Source organism: Penicillium robsamsonii (genome assembly GCF_028829455.1).
Source record: "Penicillium robsamsonii strain IBT 29466 chromosome Unknown utg000003l_segment0_segment0, whole genome shotgun sequence".
NCBI classification, from domain to species: Eukaryota; Fungi; Ascomycota; class Eurotiomycetes; order Eurotiales; family Aspergillaceae; genus Penicillium; species Penicillium robsamsonii.
Genome location: NW_026643221.1, coordinates 2,943,492 through 2,965,556, shown reverse-complemented (window position 1 = coordinate 2,965,556; position 22,065 = coordinate 2,943,492). Strand labels below are relative to the sequence as shown.

At 49.3% G+C, this 22,065-nt stretch overlaps 7 protein-coding genes across 7 annotated transcripts; 2 read left to right on the top strand and 5 right to left on the bottom strand.

Annotated features, from left to right (window-relative positions):
* Window positions 1-2,012: 2,012 nt before the first annotated feature.
* N7447_005833 (uncharacterized protein) lies at window positions 2,013-2,913 on the top strand (the record flags this gene model as incomplete). The annotated part of the gene is made up of 5 exons (XM_057230095.1): window positions 2,013-2,108; window positions 2,162-2,556; window positions 2,625-2,704; window positions 2,756-2,786; window positions 2,850-2,913. 5 exons carry the CDS (start codon window positions 2,013-2,015, stop codon window positions 2,911-2,913), a joined length of 666 nt encoding a protein of 221 aa, XP_057085185.1.
* A 369-nt stretch (window positions 2,914-3,282) lies between these two features.
* Window positions 3,283-4,600, bottom strand: N7447_005832 (SOS response-associated peptidase; the record flags this gene model as incomplete). Its single annotated transcript, XM_057230094.1, has 3 exons — window positions 3,283-3,923; window positions 3,982-4,522; window positions 4,574-4,600. 3 exons carry the CDS (start codon window positions 4,598-4,600, stop codon window positions 3,283-3,285), a joined length of 1,209 nt encoding a protein of 402 aa, XP_057085184.1.
* Window positions 4,601-4,906: 306 nt separating this feature from the next.
* On the top strand, window positions 4,907-6,364 carry N7447_005831 (TPR domain protein; the record flags this gene model as incomplete). Its single annotated transcript, XM_057230093.1, has 1 exon — window positions 4,907-6,364. The coding sequence occupies one exon, from the start codon at window positions 4,907-4,909 to the stop codon at window positions 6,362-6,364; it is 1,458 nt and encodes a 485-aa protein (XP_057085183.1).
* Window positions 6,365-7,051: 687 nt separating this feature from the next.
* On the bottom strand, window positions 7,052-8,463 carry cpcB (40S ribosomal protein RACK1; the record flags this gene model as incomplete). The annotated part of the gene is made up of 4 exons (XM_057230092.1): window positions 7,052-7,477; window positions 7,730-8,047; window positions 8,182-8,308; window positions 8,384-8,463. The coding sequence occupies 4 exons, from the start codon at window positions 8,461-8,463 to the stop codon at window positions 7,052-7,054; spliced, it is 951 nt and encodes a 316-aa protein (XP_057085182.1).
* A 444-nt stretch (window positions 8,464-8,907) lies between these two features.
* Window positions 8,908-11,527, bottom strand: N7447_005829 (WD40 repeat-like protein; the record flags this gene model as incomplete). Its single annotated transcript, XM_057230091.1, has 5 exons — window positions 8,908-9,341; window positions 9,450-9,937; window positions 10,669-10,969; window positions 11,065-11,191; window positions 11,315-11,527. The coding sequence occupies 5 exons, from the start codon at window positions 11,525-11,527 to the stop codon at window positions 8,908-8,910; spliced, it is 1,563 nt and encodes a 520-aa protein (XP_057085181.1).
* A 649-nt stretch (window positions 11,528-12,176) lies between these two features.
* N7447_005828 (uncharacterized protein) lies at window positions 12,177-15,899 on the bottom strand (the record flags this gene model as incomplete). Its single annotated transcript, XM_057230090.1, has 1 exon — window positions 12,177-15,899. One exon carries the CDS (start codon window positions 15,897-15,899, stop codon window positions 12,177-12,179), a length of 3,723 nt encoding a protein of 1,240 aa, XP_057085180.1.
* Window positions 15,900-20,188: 4,289 nt separating this feature from the next.
* Window positions 20,189-21,337, bottom strand: N7447_005827 (uncharacterized protein; the record flags this gene model as incomplete). Its single annotated transcript, XM_057230089.1, has 1 exon — window positions 20,189-21,337. The coding sequence occupies one exon, from the start codon at window positions 21,335-21,337 to the stop codon at window positions 20,189-20,191; it is 1,149 nt and encodes a 382-aa protein (XP_057085179.1).
* Window positions 21,338-22,065: the final 728 nt, after the last annotated feature.

Here is a 22,065-nt window from a genome sequence, read left to right as displayed (position 1 = left end):
GATTAAGAAATCGAAGGCGAACTACAATATCTAGTTAAATAGACAGGATGGCCCTCGGAATATAACTAATGGGTACTAGAAGACGAAATGGCTAACGCCTTGAAGATCATTACGAAGTATAAGAAAACTCGAAAGAAGTAAAGTACTAGAGTAATTAACTAGAGACCACTATATACATGGTGTATCGGCACTAAAATCAGAATATTAGGGAAAGAATCTAAAACGTCTCACCACGATAGGACCAAGGAAAACATGAGTAGTCGAAACTACATCGGATCGTCACCGAGACATGACCTCTATACCTTCTAGTCGAAAGGTAAGCATATCATATGGGCAGTCAGATCAACTGCGGGACCACCGAAAAGTCTAGACTCAGTAATGGTAGCACTGCACGAGGCTCGAAAAGCCGATGCAGCCCTGTGCCAGGCGGAAACAGACTCCTCATCATCCACAAGTCGGCAGCGAGTCGAAGTATCCACAGCTAGGCGATCCCATTCGCTGAGTATATATATCTCGGATTACCCGAATAAGGATAAGCGGAGTGTAGATATTGGGTAGGGTCTAGGGGAACTAGAGATGGAGATAGTCGAGTAAAGAGAGCTAGCTACCGTGCATATCCTAGGATGCAGAAAGAAATGAAATAAGAGAACAGGTTGTCCCATTCGGGGACATCCACAGTTGGCGTCTCCCGGTGCCCATTTGCTATCCACTCGGTATTTCCGTTGTTCTAACGTGGGAATACTGATGATCCGGGATTGTCTGATGGAGATTTTGCAGTCAAATCTGGCGATTTTTCTCTCCATCCCATAGTCCTAGATAGGCCACCTCAATCTGTCGTCTTAGCGGGTTTTCAACAAACACACAGCACGTTACATGAAGAGTACTGCCACTGGCTTGATGGGGAAAAGAGCACAATACCTACTCGTTCTAGGCAAGAAGATGATGCCTCATGATAACCAAGGCACTCTTCACCACCTATATGTTGACTGACATATCTTTCCCAGGCGAATCACTTAGTTGCATGGCTCTGTTCGAACCTGATCCTCCCATGCTTCGAGAAGATAGGGCTCAGTGTTCCTTGATATAATTGACCAGGGAAATAGCATTCCCAAGTCCACCTACCACAATCACAATTACAAGCCTGCTGAAAGCGGCAGTGGCTTGTGATGGGACTGACGAATGACACCGATTTGGTCTTTGGCCAGGTAGCAGCATGGAACTTGCAGGCGTTGAAAGTATCCTTGGTCGTTATACCACCCCCGAATGTAAAAGGCTTAGTGGCCCCTAAGTAAATTTATAGGTATGTCTTATGGCTCTAGCGAAGGGGAGAAAGAGAAGGAAAAATCATTGTTATTGAATCTAGAATAAAGCAGGGTATTTATACCCTGATATCTGGCAAACAATCCGCTCAGTCTGCAAGCAAACAATGGGAGGTGGAGGTGTGAATAGTAAATACTGTGCATATTCGTGTTCAATATTAGCTCAAGTGGACACCTAGTGGTTATAGATGACTCGACTGCTGTCTGATCCAACACCAAAATCTGCATCTTAAAGCTAGGCGTCTGAGATTGAGTGCAGTACACGGGTGTTTGGTGAAGTAAGCTGCTCAGTGAGGCTCGTTCATTACCAAAAAGATGTATGAAATACCTGGTATTTCTAACTACATAAAGTGAAGATGGTTTATTGAGCAAACCTCCAAATCAGGCCTATGTACGTACGTATGAATATGATGACTAATATATATATATATAGTTATATTGTTCCAGCTCTGGAAGGTTTGTCACACAGGCTCGGGAAAAGTTAATCCCGGATATTAGGTTGCCTGGTAAAACTGGCAACAAATTAGCTCACCCGTCCACCTTTCTGTCGGTATATAATTCATTCACCGCTTTTGAAACCGCCTGCCATTTCCATCGAGCTATGATCCAGCTCTCTCAAGTTCGATCATATCCAACCTTATACCTAATTGCTCAATTATTTACTCCCAAGCACCTTACTATATTTATATATCGATGTTTGCAGCAAGAGCATTTGGCCGACAGGCCCGAGTTCCTCCCAAATGGACTCAGTTCCGTTATGTATCAACATTGGAAGGGTCTCCGCACATAGTATGCTATTGTTACACCTTACAGAGCCCTCATGGAAACTAAATTTCTGATAGTACGTGTTCCCAAATGCTGAACCAGCAAGTGGAGCCCATATCTTGTCACTATTACCCTCCGAGCCAGTGAATCCGGACCTGGCTATCGGAATGTCGACACAACTGCCACCGACAACAGATTCTTTCAAAGAAAACCCCAAATTCCTGAATATAGTACAAGATGTGTGTTCAGAGTACGCACATGAAGATCCGGATGCCAAGTCTCAAGCGCAGGTCATGGTGTCCGTCGGCGGGGCCAACCTGAACTCAGGCGGCGTGTTATTAAGCGGCCAGCGCGGGAGACGTCGAGGCGACTCGAGCAGTGGTGCTAGTGGTCAAGGCGCTGCAGGCGGACGTGGTGGCTGGATTCATGTCTCTGATGGCAGACGCCCGCCTGACTATGGGCGGATTGCTTGGTAGGTGCTTGCCTGTGTTTCAATAAGTATATTTTATTCCATGTGAGACTTATACTAATGCCATTCAGGCCCGAGGATATGTTTGGAAGCCTCGAGGTAGATGCTAATGGTCAATTCGTTGGAGAGAATGGCAATTATCAGCCAAGTGGTATGTTTTTTGACTATAAGAGACTCAACAGGCCAAGCTGATACTTAGTAGGTACTTATCGTATCCTGACCCGAGATGGAATGTAAGTACCCCCCTTGTTAGATGTCCGGTCATGCTGGTATTCGATGTTGATTGATTGATATAGTTTTGGATTGAGTCCTTTCCTCAGAGAAAAGCTGGTCCAGAAGTTACGAGAACTTGAGAAGTGAACACTTCAAAATGTGAGGACATCGCCCATGAAATCCTATGTAAAATATATATCAGCCTTTAGCTGTCCACTCGCATTCGGTTGCTGTTGAACCTTTTGCACAGACTTTCTACTCATTCTTTCTTTAACCGCGATCCTCTTGCACTTGGGTTATCCTCAACTCAACAAATCGTGCACGTCAGCTGAATTTTCTTCTTCATGGAGCTGAGCTCGCTTAGTGTATTAGATATAAGTTTGTCGCCTAGTAAATATTAGTCGGTCAGGGGATTCATATCTCTACTTTGACAAAATAAAAAAACGTATATTGATCAAGAATGTATGGCCGACCAAAAAAAAAAACGAAGATGCATTTGCTTAATTTCATCTATCATCACTTCTTGAAGAAGCTCGTAATTCGCTGCGATCCATCCGCTGCCTTTGTCCCACTGGATTTCTTCATAGGGCTATTATGGGTAGCACTGCGTAAGTTCTTCTTTTGCGGCGATAGCCCTGTTAAATCTGGGTTGACCTTTTGCTTCTTACTTTCCTCCGTGGCACCGGGAGGTTCTGGACTATGCTCCCTTTTGACAGCTGGGACCGGCTTTGGGGCATTGTCCCCGGACCATTTTGAATCCTTAGTAGGGCGGGGATCCTCGTCTTTAACCATCTTCATTTTCGGCGACGTCTCCTTCTTTGGAGATGGGTCAGGACCATCCTTCGTTTTCGCATTGGCAAAGAAATTTGCGATGTTGCTCTTGTTTTCCTTGCTGTCGACAGGAACAATAAAGTTTGGAGAATTATTTCCAACTTTCCCAACCTCCTTGGGGACAGGATAGCACTCCAGCTCGCCCTCATAAGGCTTGAGGGTTGACTGTAGCTCCTTTGACCAGGTCTTTCGGCCGGGGTCCAGCCATTTATTCATCGCTTCGCTCCTGGGGTCCATAATGACGGGCATACGTTCATGCAGGAACTTTAGGTAGGAATTAGAAGAGGTTGTGATCACCGTGTATGTGTAGAGCTTTTCGTCAGAACCTGTGTAAAGTAATCGTCAGCCTAATTGGTGCATTATATCAGAAAAGCCTAGACATGCCCTCATAGGAAACGCAGTCCCATAATCCAGCGAAACACATCAGCTCCCCGTCTTTGCGCCGGACAAAGTGTGGAACCTTTTCTTTACCCCCAGGCCCCTTCTTCAGCCACTCGTAAAAGCCCTGGCAGATGACGATGCACCTCTTTTGCCGTTTCATGGTAGTCCACATCCCGGAATCCTCAATCAAAGAGTCATCGCGACAATTAATTGTTCGCATCATGGATCCATAATCCGGCTGGCGCTTCGTCCAGAATGGGATGAGACCCCATTTCATGCTCTGGAGCTTGTATTTGATAGCCGTGCTGTCTGCTGTTTTATCGTTTGAGCTCACGTCACCTTCGTTCTCTGAAGTTCTAGTTTGATGTTCGCTATCAGTATCTTGCTGAGGATTGTAGCTCCTTTTGTCGGTGATATCAGCGCGATAGACAACGCCGAAGTTGCCCGGTGCAAAATTGTATGTCTCCCTGACTTCATCGTCATCTGGTGCTTCATCTACTTGCATGCCTTGGTCTTGCAGGTGTTGTCGGATGTACGCCAAGCGCTTGGGATCGTCAGCTGGCGGACAAGTCTACATTCAGGAACCGTAACATACCACGCCCAAAGCGTATCGCCCACACATTATCGGTCTGAGCTACTAGATTTATTCAATAGTAGAGCCCTCACGATCAGTCCTGGATGAAACCAGTGTATTTCCTAGATAGAATGAGCAGAAAGACGAGTGCGTACTCCAGCGGGCGACGTCATATGGCGGAGCGGAGCTTGGACCACCGGAAAATCGAGGGCGGACTCTCCATCAACTCTCCATATACCCTCTCCCCCTCCCTCTCTATTCTTTACATCAAATCCCCAAGTTGTATCGGACAATCACCCGCTAAATCAAAATCAAACTTGAAATTACAGCCCAATACTCACTCACACACCCCCAATGTTCCGTGCAGCATCACAGCGCGCGAGTGCGCATGCTGCAAAACTTCTACAACCACAACCAAAGAGCCTCGCCCGCTCAATATACACCAACAGTACCACCCGACCGACCCTCCACCCACGAATCAACAATGGCAAACCACTCGCAAGCCCATATATCTCCGGCACGCGGCACCTCACGATCCTACAGAAAATCAGCCGCAAATACCGCGAAGCATCTAAAGGAATCTGGCGCAAGAACCCCGTGCTCATGCCACTAGCAATCTTCTCCGTCGTCGGTGGAGCCTTTATCTTCGCCTACATCTCCTACGTGGAATTGACACGCGTCGGGCCGCAGTACCACAAATTCCCGCCGCCGGTGGCCGACGCTCTCCGTACGGCTGTCTATTACACCGAGATCGATCTCAATCCGGCCAAGGCTATGAAGGCTTACAGAGAGGCGCTTCATATAGCATTTGAGATGGGTATCCACCCATTCTCAGATGAGATACTTGGAATCAAGCTGCAGGTTGCTATGATGCTCGAGAAGGCTGGACTTGTGAAGCCGGCGATTGATGTATTGGAGCGAACGAAGAACGAGACCCTGGCTTGGGTGGACGAAGTCGCAGCAGGTAACGCTGCGGCAGCGGCTGAGAAGGTGAAGCAAGCGCAGGCGCAGGTTCAGAAGACCTCTGCCGATATCCAGATTGACACCGAGGCGGTTCAAGAAAGTGAGGAGGATCTGAAAGCAATGGCGCAGTATGAGGCTCGTCAGCGAGACAAAGCGCTCAAGAAGGTCGTCGGCATTGCGATGAAGCTTGGAGAGCTTTATTCCAGCGAGTATATCCAGGACGAGAAGAAGGCCGAGGCTGCGCAGGTTGCCGCTGTGGAGATCTGTTTGAAGGAAATGCACCGTCGCCAGAGGCTCGGACTTCCTGTTGGAAGCTCTAGCAGTGGCGAGGGATCAGATGGCGAGGCATGGCTGAACCTCACTGAGATCGCCACGGCGTTGGCCGAGCTTGCTGCTACCTATACCGCCAAGGAGCGCTACGAGCTGGCTATGCCGCTATATATGCGTGCGTTGGATTTGATCCGCGCCGCTGAAGGAACTTCCATATCCTGCAAACAGGTGGTGCTGCTGAACGATGTCGCCACCGCTCTGGTCGGCCAGGTTCAACTGCCCGCCAAATCTCAGCCACAGCAACCTGTCACAGCGCAGCAGACTGTTGAGGCTGCCCAGAAGTGGGCCGAGAAGGCCATTGAGGTCGCGGCGCACATTCAACCTCCAGTACGTGACGAGGAGTGTGACATTACTTGCGTGGTTGCGACGTATAACCTGGGCGAGCTGGCTGAGCTACAAAAGAAGCCAGAGGTCGCTAAGCAGCGGTATACTGAGGCCAAGGAATTGGCGGATAAGATTGAATACGAGGAAGGGAGTACTATGGCCAAGGAAGCTTTGAAGAGACTTGGAAAGAAATAATGGGTAGATCTGTGAAGGCCTCTCTGTTCAGCCTGATGTACATTATGACCAACGTTGGAAATAGAAAGCTCGACACTCCTGTATATGTCCACGGGTACATGCAAGCATAGTCAGTCGCTTATGTGGCATTGTGAGGTCTTTGTAGTAGTCTTCTCAGACATTATTTTTTAGATGTCATTTGGATATTGTATCCCTTGTCCGGTTTACGACGTAGGTAGACGGCGAAAAAAAAAACGGGAAAAGAGCGCAGACTTTTTATGGATATCATAGGATGTATTATTTGACAGGCCGAAACGGTATATCCGGCGGCTATGCATACTTACATGGACAAGACAAGTAGGAAGTTACATAACAAGACAACATTTTGAAGACATTGGAAGACATACGGTACGATGATGTTACAAGATATTTTCGATATTGAAAAATAGGAAACATTTTGATGCCTTAACTGGTATTAGAACATCACACGTCTTGCACAAGATTCCATACATTGCGGATCAAGTAAGCTAGACATGTCAGAAAACCTTCAGGCCGGGGACATCTCAGTCCCGGCGAGAAGTGCTTCATTGCTCGTGGCTCATACATCCCAAACCAATGCTCTTTGGCCGTATCTTTTGAACTTTTTTTCAATTCCCTTGTCAATAGATCAAAAAGAGGCTCCTCAAGCTCCGATACAACAACTCAAATCTATGCGCGCGACATAACACCCCAGGCACGGATCTTGTTGTCAGTGTAACCGGCGAACAGGGTCTGGCCGTCAGCGGACCAGGCCAAGCTGATGCACTCGGGGTCACGGCTCTTCTTGCCCTTCTCAACGAACTCAGGCTTGAGCTCATCAACCTTGCTCTTCTTCTCGAGGTCGAAGATGGTGATGGAGCTGCTGGTGGCAGCGCAGAGCCAGTAGCGGTTGGGGGAGAAGACGAGAGCGTGGATCTCATCGCCAGCGGAGAGGGAGTAGAGGTGCTTGGACTCGTTAAGATCCCAGAGCATGGTGGTACCGTCCTTGCCACCGGAGGCGCAGAGGGATCCGTCGGGGGAGATGGTGACGGTGTTGATGTAGCCGGTGTGACCGATGTGGTCGGTCTGGAGACGGCAGGAAGCGAGCTCCCAAACCTAGACGCGGATCAAATGTTAGCGTCGATACCCTCAAAGAATGTCAAGTGTCAAGGAAAATTTTTTTCCAATCCATCTCTCGTTCAATAAAAAACAAAAAATTTGTTGCTGTGCCCATCAGGCAAAATGGGTGAAAAATTGTCTCATGGCCCCGAAGGGCTCTGAAGTAGCAAATACGTTTATGCAAACATCACGCGGGCAAAGCAAGGCGGGGAGGAAATTCTGCAGGGAAATTCGGAATCGATAGCGTACCTTGACGAGCTTGTCCCAGCCAGCGGAGACAATGACGGGGTTCTGGGGGTTGGGGCTGAAGCGAACGCAGGAAACCCACTCGGTGTGGCCCTTGTCGGTGATGGTGAACTTGCAGTCACCGAGGGTGTTCCACAGCTTGATGGAGCGGTCACGGGAACCGGAGACGATCTGACGGTTGTCGGCGGAGAACGAGACGGACAGAACATCGTTGGTGTGGCCGACGAAAGTGCGGGTGGTGTTACCGGTGGAGAGCTCCCAGAGACGGAGAGACTTATCCCACGAGGCGGACAGAGCGTAGGCACCGTCGGAGGAGATCACCTATAACGCAGACAAGACCATCGGTCAGCCAAAACCATTCCATCTTTTTTTTTATTCGCAAATGCTCCATCCAAATCCATCTGTCGCATCGAATGGTTTCTGGGTGTGGTTCATTCGGGAGAAGAAAAACGTACACAGTCAGAGACGATGTGCGAGTGACCCTCGAGGCTGCGCTTGGGGTAACCGTAGGCCTGCTCATCACGGGTAAGGTTCCAGATGATCAGGGTCTTGTCGCGGGATGCGGACAGCAGCATGTTGGGGCTATCATCAAGCAATCAAGTCAGAATTTTGTCCCTTCAAAAATTCAATCCCCCGATCGGGATAGGTCATTCTTACTTCTCCAGGGAGGTGGCGAGGGAAGTAACCCAGCCATTGTGGCCCTCAAGGGTGCCGCGAAGAACCAGCTGCTCAGCCATGATGGGAATGAGACAATGAAGGAGAGAGAGGGATGGGCGGAGATTGTCGTTGACTCTGGGGGGGGAGGTAAAATCGAGATGGAGGCAGACGTGCCCGCTCAAGCCCTAAGCCGCTTCGCTGCTCTCCTTGTGTGGTTTCCGTGGAGCCCTAATACTAAGCGAACCAGTCACATGACTTGCATCTATACAGACGACTACAATGTATATCAGAAATAGAGAATTGAATGTCAATTCAAAGTTGAAGCTTTCTTTATTATATTCGAAATTAACACTTGCTTTGTTTTTCTATCTCAACCTGTGGTCTCTACACCCATTGACCCCAGTACCATCAAATATACAACATTCTTAATACACGCCTCCTATGGACAGTATGACCACTATGACAACTATAGTACAGTTTTTGGATCGACAAACTTCCCGAGTTCAATCTCTTCCACAGGCCCATTACGAGTCAAACACCTGAACATCAGGCATTCTCCCCAAGCCGCCACCACCAGTCTTCTTATTCTTGGCCTTCTCAAAGCCAGTAGCACTCTTATCGCGAACATGGGCTCTAAGCAGCTCAAGAACCTCAGACTTCTGCCAGCGCGACGGAACAGGCCGGTAAGCGGCTCTGAAAGCGCCAATAGTCTGCGCCCATTCACCGCTCTTGGCACCAGTCTCCTTCCAGGTCTCGGTGATGGTATCCTCCTTAGGAGCGGAGGGTGAGATCTCCTCTGGTGGGTCCTGTGTCGCCCAGTAGTAGATGTCCCAGTCGTTCTCGTCCAGGAAGGCATCGTACTCGACGAGCTGATCGTAGTCCATCTTACCCAAGTAGACGTCTGCGAATGTCGAGAGGAGCAGATCTGACTCCAGGATTCCGCGCTTGCGGCTTTGGTCTAGAGTGGAGTTGGTTAGCTTGAATGGTTCTTCATATATTGATACACCAGGTCCTCAGCTTTAGTATTGGGACTGAGGTGCAAGCATGCATGGGATCGGGTACGAACATAGCAGGCGTGCCCTCTTCGTGGCAAGTTCCTCCCCAACTCTCTTCAAAGGCTCAACCTTGAACGTAATACCCTCCATCTCACCAACGCCAAGTTCGGGCTTCTGCGCTCCGTTATCCTGACGACCACCGGTGAAATGCTCAATCCTTCCGGGGTACGGATCAGACGGTCTGTAGTTGGGATCGACTGAGTTCAGCATCTCCGGTGGCGGAGGCTTCTGGCCGACACTGAGGAAGTCTTTTGTCATGGTGGAGGTAGTGTTGGGCACGAATTGGTTCGGGGGCTTGTTGGCCTGGTTTGCGCGGTGCGCCTTCACCTCGGGAGCATCGTCGCCATCTTTGAGGCGTAGAGCTGTTGCGCCGAATTGGCGGCTTAGTCTTGTGGTAGTGCTTAGGGGTGATGGCACTGGTCGCGCGAGGCGATGGAGTATACGCGGGGCAGACATCTTGTTGCAGTATCCTATAGAGAGGTAGTTGAGACTTTCATTCCTCTAGGGATGGATTGGCGTTTGAAGCTCGGCTTTGACATCATCCGGTGTAATGCCCCGGGGAACCGAGAAGCTCCTGCAATGCCCGGTGTTTGTTTTGTTTGCAATACTAAACATTCCACTTAGCGGCCATAGATTACACACTCCTCGACGCAACGCAGTTCTTTAGATTGTGTCTATTGGGACCTTTTCGGGCTTGTAATTGAGGTACTTTTTTGCTTCTTGTCTTCGCCTATTTGTTGTTTTGGTCTCATCAAACTCGGAATCCTACCGCAAGAGGTCGATCTAGATGTATACACCGACCTCACCTCAGAAGCTCCCTCCAGAGCTACCTACTATGTAACTATGTAGCCATGTGGGTAGTGTTCTAGCAACTTACATAGGTAGATATTAATCCATCCATTAAAGCTCGGGTACTACCTCACGGGTGAAAATAGGCCCTACTAACCATCCACCCCCGAGACATCACATGGAATTAGAAAGTATTATTAGCGCCAGGCTGCAGAAAGCATGGTGTACATTTTATATCATTGAGATCATGACTGTTTAACAGAATGCCACTCGACATTAGAGCAAAAGGATTTGCAATGCAACCGCTGCAAAACCAAAAAATAAAGAACCATCAAAGATGCAACCATTCGACCAGTAAATTTAGATAAGGTGCTTAGATCTGCAAGAACCGAATAGTCAGTAACAAATTTCACCTTCCACCACAACCACAATTCAACATACCTGAAGTAAGCCCTCAGGTAAACAACCTGCCAAGCACCAAGTCCGACAAGCATGCCCATAGTTCCGAAAGCAAACCACTTCACGCGCTCATTGGTGCTCTCGTTGGTATCACGTAAACGCTGCTCACGCGCACGCAGGTATTCCATCTCGGTCACGATATCGGCAACCATCTCCTCGATGCGGCGGAGGTCAGTCTCAATGGGCTTGAGCTTCTCCTGAGATTGGATGCTGTTCCAGTCGCGGGCGTCGGCGCCAATGTCGACGTCAAGTTCGATGGGGCGGGAGGGGTTCGCGATGCTGTCTAATTGGGTGGCGTTGTTTTAGTATCACATTCTCCTTTAACTCTGACTTTTCCCCGGTCGATTGTTTGGGTTGTTCGTGGGGACTACCACTTACTGTGGCCGACAAGCTGGTTCTCGAAGCAGACGTCGAAAGCCGTGTCCGCGGGCGAAGTGAACAGCTGACGCGTCTCACCGATGACATCCTTAGGGCGACCGTGGTCATTGCCCATAGAGTCCTTGATCTATACAGAGAAAAATAAGAGTATTAGTTGGGGTCCACAATGTAGCAGTTCGGCGGTTTGGCATCCAAGTCCCAGCAGACACAGGACGGAATCCCATCCACATCCAGAAATAATTCCACATACATGAATATTGACCCTCTGGCCATCACCCTTCGAGCCGCCGACAATGGCAGTGACAACGACGAGCTGGTCCTTCGAGACGAAGTTACGAATGCATCGCTCGTTATTGCCGCCGCCGGAGGTGGCGACAAGATCGAATTTTAGGGCGCTGGCGAGCTGGAAGAAGACGAAGAGGAAGCCAAGGATGGCCCTCAGCATGGTTGACGAGGTGCCCATTGTTGCGGCGTGGAATTGGCGGTTGTAAACACAGATGCTTGGTGCTGTTGATGACACCTGGTAAGGGGAGTGCGGGATTAACTTTGTTCCGGGGTAACGGCCTAGGATCTATACTTCGACTGAGGGGGGTCTTATTTGACACAGCAAATATTGCTGGAGTCTGGTTTGTTTTGGATATCCTAAGTAGAATTGCTAATATGTATTGGAGATAGTGTTCACAGAATAATGAAATGGTTTCTAAGTGTCCAGGCATTGAAAAATAGCTCAAGTATAGGCATGGTATCTCGAAATCCACGAAAGCAATCAAAGCACATGTGCAACGTCCCAACGAAGATGCAAAATAGTAAACCCGAAGTCCGTATTAATCGTTCAGTCCCACGCAGAAGGGCAGAAAACAAAGTGGTGCATAAAAGCGCAAGAGAAGATAGGAAAAGCCACCTGGACGTAGCCATAATAAACAATAAAGAAAAGAGAACACGACTCTATGTGAAAGATGTAAAAAAGAAAGGAAATGATACAGACGGCAGTGCTGTTGCACAAACAAGAAAGCCCAGAGCGATGGACATGATATGTAGATCGTTAGATGAATTAGAACGCTCAGCAAAGCAAGACATTAGTCGAGGATGTCGTCAGGGTAATTTTCAACCCCTTAGACCTCGACCTTCTTTCGGCGCGTGAAGAAACGGGAGAGGCCACTGTCCTTCGTCTTAGAGCCCATCGGTGTTGATGAAGCCCGCATAGGGCTTGGAGGAGGCCCAGTGTTTCGTAGGAAATCTGCCAAATCACCAGTGTCGGTTTTGCGATTTGAGATAGAAGGCATGGTGCCATTGTTGCGCTCCTGGCCAACCTTGGCAGAGTAATTAGACTGGACCTTTGTGGGTGCAATTTGTGTGCGCAAAGATGTTTGTGAGGTGCGGAGCAAGCGGGCCTTCATTCCCGATGCTCCATTTGACGCAGGGGTACTCATTGCAAAGGGTTGTGGGGATTGTTCGGAGGGAGGAGGGGGAGGGGCATCGCGCAGGAAATCCATCAGGCTCTCCTCCTCGCGCCTGGGTTTCGGGTTTGCTTCCCTTTCCAGAAGCTCTTCTAGAAGCGCGTCATCGTCATCGTCGTCAATGGCGTAGGGATCTGGAGCACGACGTTGCTTCCGAACAGGCTTGGGCTCATCGAAGTCCGGGGCGCTTCCCGATGCTGTAGGCTTGCTTCGGTTTGAATCCAGCAACGCGGTCCGCGAACCAAGAGATGCCAAGGATTTATTAGGTGTGGATCCATTGCTAGTGCTGGCGAAGGAGCTGGATGCTGTGTTTCCCATCAGAAGATCATCCGAATCGGTGGTGTTGCGGAAAGGTGCAACTGTCCGAGGAATACGGGAAGCACCTCCTGGCATAGGAGGTCCCTCGCGAATGAAGTCGATGAGGTCCGAGGTCTGAGATCCTCTCGTCTCCGCAGACCGAGCTTGAAGCTTAGGTCGGTTTCCACGGGAGTTAGTGGAGACACTTGATGGAGCACGGACAGGCCGTGTGCTCTCGGCAGAGATAGAGCTCTTAGACTCGTATGGCCCACTAACAGGGCCAGTCGATCTCATGAATTCCGCAAAGTCGCGTGTCGAATCTGAGGGAGCGATTCGCGCATCTCGCGCCTGTCCAATCTTGCTAGACCTCGACGTTGATGACATGTTGGTCAATCGTGTGGTAAGCGGGATGTGCTTGGGTGACTCAATGGATCTGGTGTGAGAGATTGGAGTCAACTCTCCAGTTGCTCTTGAGGAAACCGAGGCACGAGGGCGGTGTTTATCTTCACCTGGTGGTGCAGTGGTATTCAAGAACTCAGCCAGGTCGGAGACGCCGCCTGCCGTCTCTGATCGAGGAACTGCACGGTTGGACGTGTCAGGGAAGGTCATCTCCCTCACACTTCGGGGAGTAAGGGTGTAATGAATAGTCTCATCGCTGTTGATCAACTTGTCCAAATCGGCAATATCGTCTACAGAGTCTCCACTGCCGCCGGACGCGCGACTAGTTTCAGATGAGCTGCGCATGCGCAGCGAAGGAGATTCACCCTGTCGACCCATTATACCCTTCAGCTTGTTAGACACCTGCGATGTGGTAGAGCCAGAAGTCATTGGACGTGTATTCTCGCGACCACTGCCGAAGCTCCCAGACCGACGGGATGTGATGACAGATGAAGGCATTGAAATCGATGGCCGAGACATGCGCTGAACAGCCGCTCGTTCAACCGCGGAGGCAGAGAGGCTTCGGTTGCTGGCGGTGACCTCCAATGGAGCAGGTCTGGGGCGAGTTTTCGATTGTTGCGAATTACCTGAAACAGAAATCGGGCGAGTCATATCGGGTGAGAGGGACTGTGAAGAATTTGCCGCTTCGGGGTAATCCTCCGATGACCGAGTCGGAGGCGTGGCTGTCATGATTGGCTTATTCTGATCTTCATCGGTCGCATCATGATCGATACAAGATGTGACAGCCTCGATGGGGGGTGCGGGTGGAGCCGGCGTGGTCTCAACTCCTTGCGTTGGAGGCTTACTCTCCGCAACGGCTTGCATTTCAGGGTCGCTAGTCTGTCCAGAGATCGACGTTGCGTTCAGGAGACTGACATCCCTAGAGGTTTGTCTTTTTGGTCGGTGTATCACAGTCAATTTAGGTTTTTCGCATAACCCAGTGCCCTCAATAACTTCTGGGTCTTTCTGATTCGGCCGATCGCCCAGGGATACAATGGAGATGCGAGCACTATTGGACTGATCGGTCATAGCATCTTCATCTTGGGCGATAGCGCGCAAGGATGCAACCATGTCACTGACCGCAGGTGTCTCCTCTTCTTCTTCATGCAAGACTGACATTCTCGCTTTTTCGGATGTTTCTGCTGCAGATTCGAAGGACGCGGTCTCTTCGTGCTCTGTCGTGATAGCAATGCCAGGGGAAGTTTCGGCTGCATCCACATATTCTGCGGATTCATCATCCTCGTACATAGTCTCCAGTTGCTGTTTCTCTGAAGCAGTGGGTGATGGGTGGTCTGCTGGTAGCTCTGCCTCCTCCTCGGCGAAGTCGGGCGGAGGTGCCCCATTAGGCAGAGACTTTGTGCGAACATGACGGATTGATTTCCCAGGTTCAATAGCTGACGCACTCACGGGCGAGCTGTTTGCTGAACCTGGAGATTTTGGCACAAGCGAGGGCGATGAAAACACCATCAGACTGCGTGGTCGCACCTTGTGAGCAACAACGGCCTCCATGGTCTGCACCTCCCCATGCACCCCATCTAGATCGCCAATGTAGCCTGGGACCTCGATCTCTTGAACATCGTAATCGCTCATTGGCAAGGGAACGGTGGCGGGGTCGAAAGATGGTATCGCCACGGGGAGAGGCTCATTGGGACTGACTGGTTCCTCAATGGTCACAATGCTGCTCTTCCGGCTGTTTGCCATGGAGTATCCCCGAGGGCGGAATGATTCACGGGATAGAGTTCGAGAAAGAGTGGTTCTGCGCTTGCGCTGCCTCCACGTGCGCCACAGGCGACCCAAGGTTGCATTCAGGGCCAATTTCTCCATATCGAGATCTTCCACCACAAGTCGGTCGATTCTTTTCCGCTCTCCGGATCCACTCAAGTTATCACCGCCATTGAGCTGTGCTGACAAACGGGACCGCGATGTCTCGCCAGCAATGACAAGTGCGCGCTCGCCAATATATTCGATGATCGAGGTAAGGAAAATAGAAGCTGCCGGCGTAATGTTGTCGACATGACTGGTAAATCTGCGGGGTGCTCCATCGGTCTCGCCGAGGCTATCTTGCGCGATAAACTCATCTTCGTCGTCCTCTTCCATGTCACCCAGTCGTGTGTAGACCATGCATCGTAGACGGGTTAATTTCCATGAATGTATTAGATCAAAATCGCCGCCTGGCTCCTGACCACCGCGGAATTCCGTCTGTTCATCGTCCGCTCCGCCCATAAATTCGCTCAGCTCTTCTTCAGCCGCGGAGACCACTTCCTTGGCCAAACGGGGCTTTAATACATCGGCCATGGCGGTTCGAATACAAGCGAGCTGGGTCGATTTTGAGGAAGCAAGGATATTATACAAGAGATTATCGAGAAATCCGTTCAGGAGCGATAACGCGGCGGGGGTCACCAGCGCCGTGGCACCGGCCCCGGTTTCCTCATCCTCAGCCACAAAATCGGCGGCGTTGAACTCCTGATCGGCAGAAATAATATCTGAAGCTGCAGATGGCGAGATAAACGCTGGAGCCGGCGTTACGGACGGCGGGGAAATGAGGTTGACTCGAGAAAATTGCGAGTCGCTAGATATGACGCTGGGACTGCGCGAACGGGACGCGGCCCCAGTATCTAGAAAATCGGGTGCTTTGGTGGACATTGTGAACCCCAGGTTTATTAGGTCGAGGGCTCTAAGACTCGAGAGCTTTGGTGGCCTCTTTGTCTTCCTTTGCGGGTCTCGACTTGAACGGGAAGGCGCTGGGTAGAAGTCGAAATTTCTTAAATCATCCTGTACTCCCAGTAACGTCAGTCTGACACGATTCTGCAGGTGAAATCTGACTTGAGGGAAGTTGGGGGGCCATTGTACGACTGCATGCGCAACCTCGCCTCAATGAGACCTCGTGACAATAGAAAGGTGGATTTGCAACTTACCCGTTTGAATCAAAGATGCGATCGGTCATACCGTGGCATAGGGAAAGTAGGAAGCAAAAGGATGAGAGAGAATCACTGAGGAAAGAGAGATAGAGAGAGAGAGTCAGGAGTAATTATTCAACCTGAGTCAGTGGGGATTTGGGAATATTCGGGGTCGACTACCGAATAATTTATGGAGCAATTTGTATACAAATCTTACAATCTTACCCGATTACACTTTTCTTTTCGAGTTGCATTGTAAAGACCCCTGTAGCTTGTTTAAGTTATTCCTTTATTTCAAACACTACACGGAGTACGGAGTGGCCTATTCACTTATATATTTCAGGTGGTTACTGTATAACTTATTAGAGAGCTATTCGAAGACAGTTCCCCTTATTGGGGACCAGAAAAGGGAAAAAAAAACAATCGCCATCGCTCCAGGGGAAAAAAAAAAGAACAATGTCCCAGCGATCGGCACGCTAAAGTGCCCCGCTTGCACCTCGTTTCATGCCCCATTGGCTGTGTGTGGCCAATCATTGAATGAGGTTCCATGGATTCAGGCGGCGGGGAGACATTAGTTAGCGTTTAGCGCCATTCCTTTCTCGGTGCAATTATTGATTTTTCCCATTCCTAAAGAGAAGGCTACCCAGTACGCAGGGTACATGGGTGCAAGATGTATCACGGGAAGTATTTCTAATTGTGATATATTTCATTCGAGTATGACCCGCTGTTACGGGGCACATTCGGTAGTGCGGCTGTTAGCGCATAGCATCCTTTTTCCACACGTTCCTCACCCGTTACACGGGTCCCAGGGGCACACGAGGATAAGCTTGTGGCGCAGAAATGCCATACTACGGGATACTCGGTCCCCATTTTCGAGTTTCTAGAAACTTTATGCCACGATTTCCAAGACCTTCGAAAAAGAAAAAAAAAACACTCTAACATCTGAGACAACCCCAAATGATATCAATTTCCCCAATCAGCATCTGCTAAAGCTGCCCCCATGTGACGCGCCCCCCCGTACCTGATCTGAACCTGTCGTCAACCAACTCTGGATCGTCCAATCAATCCCTTTGCCGGATTCCCGCCCATGGAATACCACTCGATTCATTTATTAGAAGAACGCATCCTAACCGAATGAGGGGCCGAGAATATTGTCTCATTATAATATATAGTGCTATAGCTGAAGATGTGACAATATAATGTACGGGATGTACGGAATATACGGAGTACTCCGTACCAATCTAAGCATACCATCGGAGATGACAGGACTTCGGGTCAAAGTAGCCCCATGTGGCAATGAACAATATAGAGTTATGGCGACTATTGCCAGCTCCAGTCCGTAGCGCGCACTAGCAGTAACTAACGATCACAATGCATATTGTCACTTGAATCATGCAGGAATATCAGGAGATTCCTACTGAGTCTCCAGAAAGAGGAATGAAGAAAGGTACAGCATAACATCGTACAACTTGTTCTTGCACCTTGCAGAGCTGCTGCATAGACCCAGTGATATATCAGATCTCATTCTCATGCGTATCCCGTGGTATGTTGTACTCCGTATCACCCTCAGCCCTAGACGCAGCGTACTATGTACAGCATCCACGTCTCTGGACCTCGTCCAAGTACGAGCTTCAGACCATCTCATGCAGAAGTCTCCCGTATTATACAACAAAACACTACACGTTATAGCCAACGTTGAAATATCATCATTCTTACTGTTTCCTCAAATAAGCCTCCCCCACGGCCCGAGGCGTCTGCATTTTCATCCCCGACAACCCCAACCCACCACAGCACGCGTGGCCATGACTACAACATACAACGTACAGTTCATAATCGATATCAGAAAAAGAAAACCTAGTTTATCTAACGGCCCCTGGCCCTAGAACCAGCGAACATATCCCATTCCCGAACTCCATACGGAGTAGTTGGAGCCAACATACCCCATAGGGAAAGAAGGACGCTCCACTATGGTTCCAAGCTGTCAAACCCTTCATGACAATCCTTCATAGCTCCACATTCTAGCGTCTATGGAGACTTCAATAAAACTAACGATCCTGCCGTGATCGACAGACGGCTGATTATTCGGATGGATGGATTGGCCGAATATCTCCGCGATCTCTTCGCCTATTTCTCCGGTCTCCTCACACATGAGACTCATACAACGTGGATGACACAATACGGCGTATATTCTATGCACCACCATACGATTTTTGTTATTGGCTCATCGATTATCGGCCCGCACGCTATACAGCAGAATATCTTCCGAATGCGGAAAGAGGTGATCGTCAATGATCCACAGCGAGTCCAACAACCTTGGAACGAGAAAATTGACAGGGAACAGAGGAAGCAGAAGCCAATTTGCGATCATCTTCGCCACATCCTTCCAAAAATCTAAGTTCCCCCTACTCCATAACGGAGTATGCTATGCCTTAGTGTACCTTTTACCTTTCCAAGGTTCCTCCCGATGCTGTCTGTGCTCTGCGCCGTTGTGATCGACAGAGAATTTAATTAAAAACGGCGAGTCGACTTTTCGATTTTGGATATGCACGAGTGGCCATTTCTATATGATCTGTCACTCACCTTCAATTCTTCCGAGAGCACAGGTGCATATTGGATAGATCCAAGTGCATATAGTACGCAGTACTCCGTACACACATTCGATTTATATTTGCTTCTGTTGATTGTACCGTCTATGCCAAACCCCGGGGTGATCTTCACTGCATGAAGATACCTATCCGATATACTAACTCCATAGTACGACGTACACGCATGGAACCTGTAACCTGTAGATAGCTTGGCACCATCCAATCCCTGATTTCCGTGCCACTTATCATCTAACTAAGGAGTACCAAGCGAACATGCAGCTCCATTTCCACCCTCAAATGAAACTCAGCACCGACAATCCCCGTTGATCTCAGTGGAGCTAGGTGGACATTTACCCGCTGCAGAAAGTCGTCCCACCCTATGAAGAAATGGGGAACGAAACCCCCCCCCCCCCCCAAAAAAAAAAGAATAGAAGCCTCCTATAGGATATTTTAGTAGTAATCGACCTTGCTGAGTTGTATCGACTATTGACCCGTATCCATAATACCACTTCACAAAACCCTCACGGAGTACAGCTACCAGTAACCGCACTGGCCGCACACTCCTCGCCCAAAAATACATCAGCCCATCCTACAAGGATGTAACCCAGAAATTCCCCGGGCCAGAACGCCCACTAGTGTCTGAGTCCTTTGCTAGCTAGAATATGAGGGATGAAGGGGCTTTTCTGTTGTATCAGATGCGTTAGACTAAGGGATTTCTGGAAGAAGAATGGCGTGGTATGTTGTACAACATACGTGTGAGGGGTATCAGGGGCTAGTAAGGATCTCTGAAACGTCCGGTTCGGAGCTGGTGGTTCCTGGTGTCGGTTGCATGCGATATATATATCTCACAATAGTACTCCATACTGCAAATTATCTACCTACAACATAAACGCAAGATACAATGGAGGGTTTTATATATGTGTACAGTGTGATCTTCGATGCTGGGTACCTGGGACTTGAAATGGGCTGCGAATGGTTGAACAGCCGTTACATGGGCCGGTGTAATATCGGAGACTTTACGCTTCGAGGGTGAGCTATTTTTGAGTGAAGAGTGGCCTGTTTAGGTGTACTCGCCTCGCCCGAGACTCGGACGGTAGGCTATAAGGTGGGAAGAGGGCGAAATAGAGTGATTTGTCGGGCATTCAACGCCAGAGTCAGTTATACGAGACGACGATGGCAGAGGAGCAGGCTGCGCTACATCTACCTTAACTTGGGAACATTTGAAGTTTTGAAACTGTTTTTTTTGAATATCAAGTGCTAGTTCGGGAAACTACATGACCACTGTCAAATCCTAGCCCGAAAGCAACTCGTGAGAAATTTGAATGCTTTTCCTGGCTAAAGAGCCGTTCCCATTGTGTGCCCCCTCGCCAGATAGTCGGCGAATCCGAAAGAAAACGTTTTCTCATAATCGTAAAGTCGTGGTGTTTGTTTGCCGATATGCATGCAGATCTTAAACCTGTGCAGACAAGGTTTTGGTTCCGAGTTCATGCGCAATGCCACCAGCGAAGAAGCTTAGCTCATCAGGACCGATGTCGACACGACCATTCGCCAGCCTGTCCAGCAGGAATTTCTCGATCTTGTTCAAGAGTGCCTGGTGGTGATCCAAGTCTAGGGTCGGCGAGCTTGTATGATTTTGGTTGCCGGTTTGCTCTTCTGCGCAGAGGGTGATCAACTCATTAAGCTCGTCTTCAGCGAGGAGGTTGCAGAAGGTGCCAATGACGTGGTTGGAGACTAAGTCGAGGTACAATGAAGGTGCACCCTCTGGATCCACAAATTCGGTATCCTTGCCCAGGCGAATGTGGTCAACCTGAACTTGAAGGTATGTTTGGTACTTGGGGGTGGTAATCCCGCGGATTCCATTCATGTAAGCAACAAAGAGACTGCAGTCTAAGTCCACGGCATCACGCGAAAACTCTTCTGGTTGGTTGATGGATTTGCGAATGAACTCTGGGTGGTCATCTTCATTTTCATCGGAGTCGGCCATGTCCATTTTGTCGAGTTGATCCAGAAGCGTTTGGGTACCTTTTGAGTCCCGAGAAAGCATCATCATTTCATGGCAAGTCATTTGGTGATCAGGAGCCTCGTCATCCGATACTTCCATGCTGTCAATGTACTCCACCTTCGGGTCAAAGCGCACGGAATTCTCCTCAAAGGAGATGAAGGCATCGTCAAACGACTCTGTATGGTCCTCGTACGTCTCAGGAACCTCCCCATTTGTGTCATCCCATACCGAGAAGTCGGATTCATCACCGTCGTCTTCCTCGTCAGATTCATCGGAGAGTGCATCATACTCAGAATCAATTCCATCCGAGCTATAGCCCGATTCCGAATCGGACTCTTCGTCGGAGTCATCAAAGGCAATGGTTGAATTTTTGAGGATCGATTTCAAGAAAGGACGTAAAGTCGGCTTGGTAGTGGAGGTTGAGGCACCTGATTGAACTGGGGTGCAACCATTCGATGTAACCGAAACTTCATCCGAGCCATAGCAGCTGTCGTGGGACAAAGACATTTCGAGGGTGGAGAAGGTAGACGAGACAGAGCCCCACGAGCTTCGATGGAGGGTCGAGTTGCTCATTTGCTCAGTGATTGGTTTGTCCATGCTTTCAGCTGGGCGGTTTCTTTTGAAATAGTCGAGACTTAAGAGGGCTCTGGGCTCGTAACCGAGCACTTTTAGGTAGGAAGGCTAGGTTTTATGGGAGAACGAAGTTGGAAAGGTGCGATCAGTGAGTCGAAACTGAGTAAAGAAAATAGCAAGGGCGTCGAAAGCCTGCAAAGCACGGTGAAAAGTGCATAGTGAAGGCACACGGGAAACGTGTAAAAGTTTAAGGAAACTTGTCCCCAGCACAAATGTTGGAAGACATCATTTCCGATAGACGCTTTGTAGTTAGATGTAGAAGGGTGCTTTCTTGCTGGTCTGGTGTGCAGAACGAGACAATCGAAGCTGGTTGCTGTGGTGATTCGAAATAACTTGGTTTCGGTCACAGATAACACAGAGGTCAAAGGTTTCGTCGAGATTCATGTAGGGTACAAGAGAGTGGCAAGGAGAGAAGTTGAGGCGTGGTGTTCGCGCGACGCGATGAAAACGTTGGAATGTCGCGAAAGCAGCAAGGGTCGCGACGGGTCTTGCTATAAAAAAAAAGGCTTATCGCAGAAGAAGGGTGCGATCAGAGGATAAGAGCGGAGATCAGTAGAGAAGAGAAGAGAGTGGCCCACGTTTCGCGGGGTGTGACGGAGGGGCAAAACCGGGTTGAGTCACGACTTCGGAGTCCACGGGTAAAAGTGACGACCCAAAGTGCAGATGAGGAAAATACGAATAATAAGGGATAC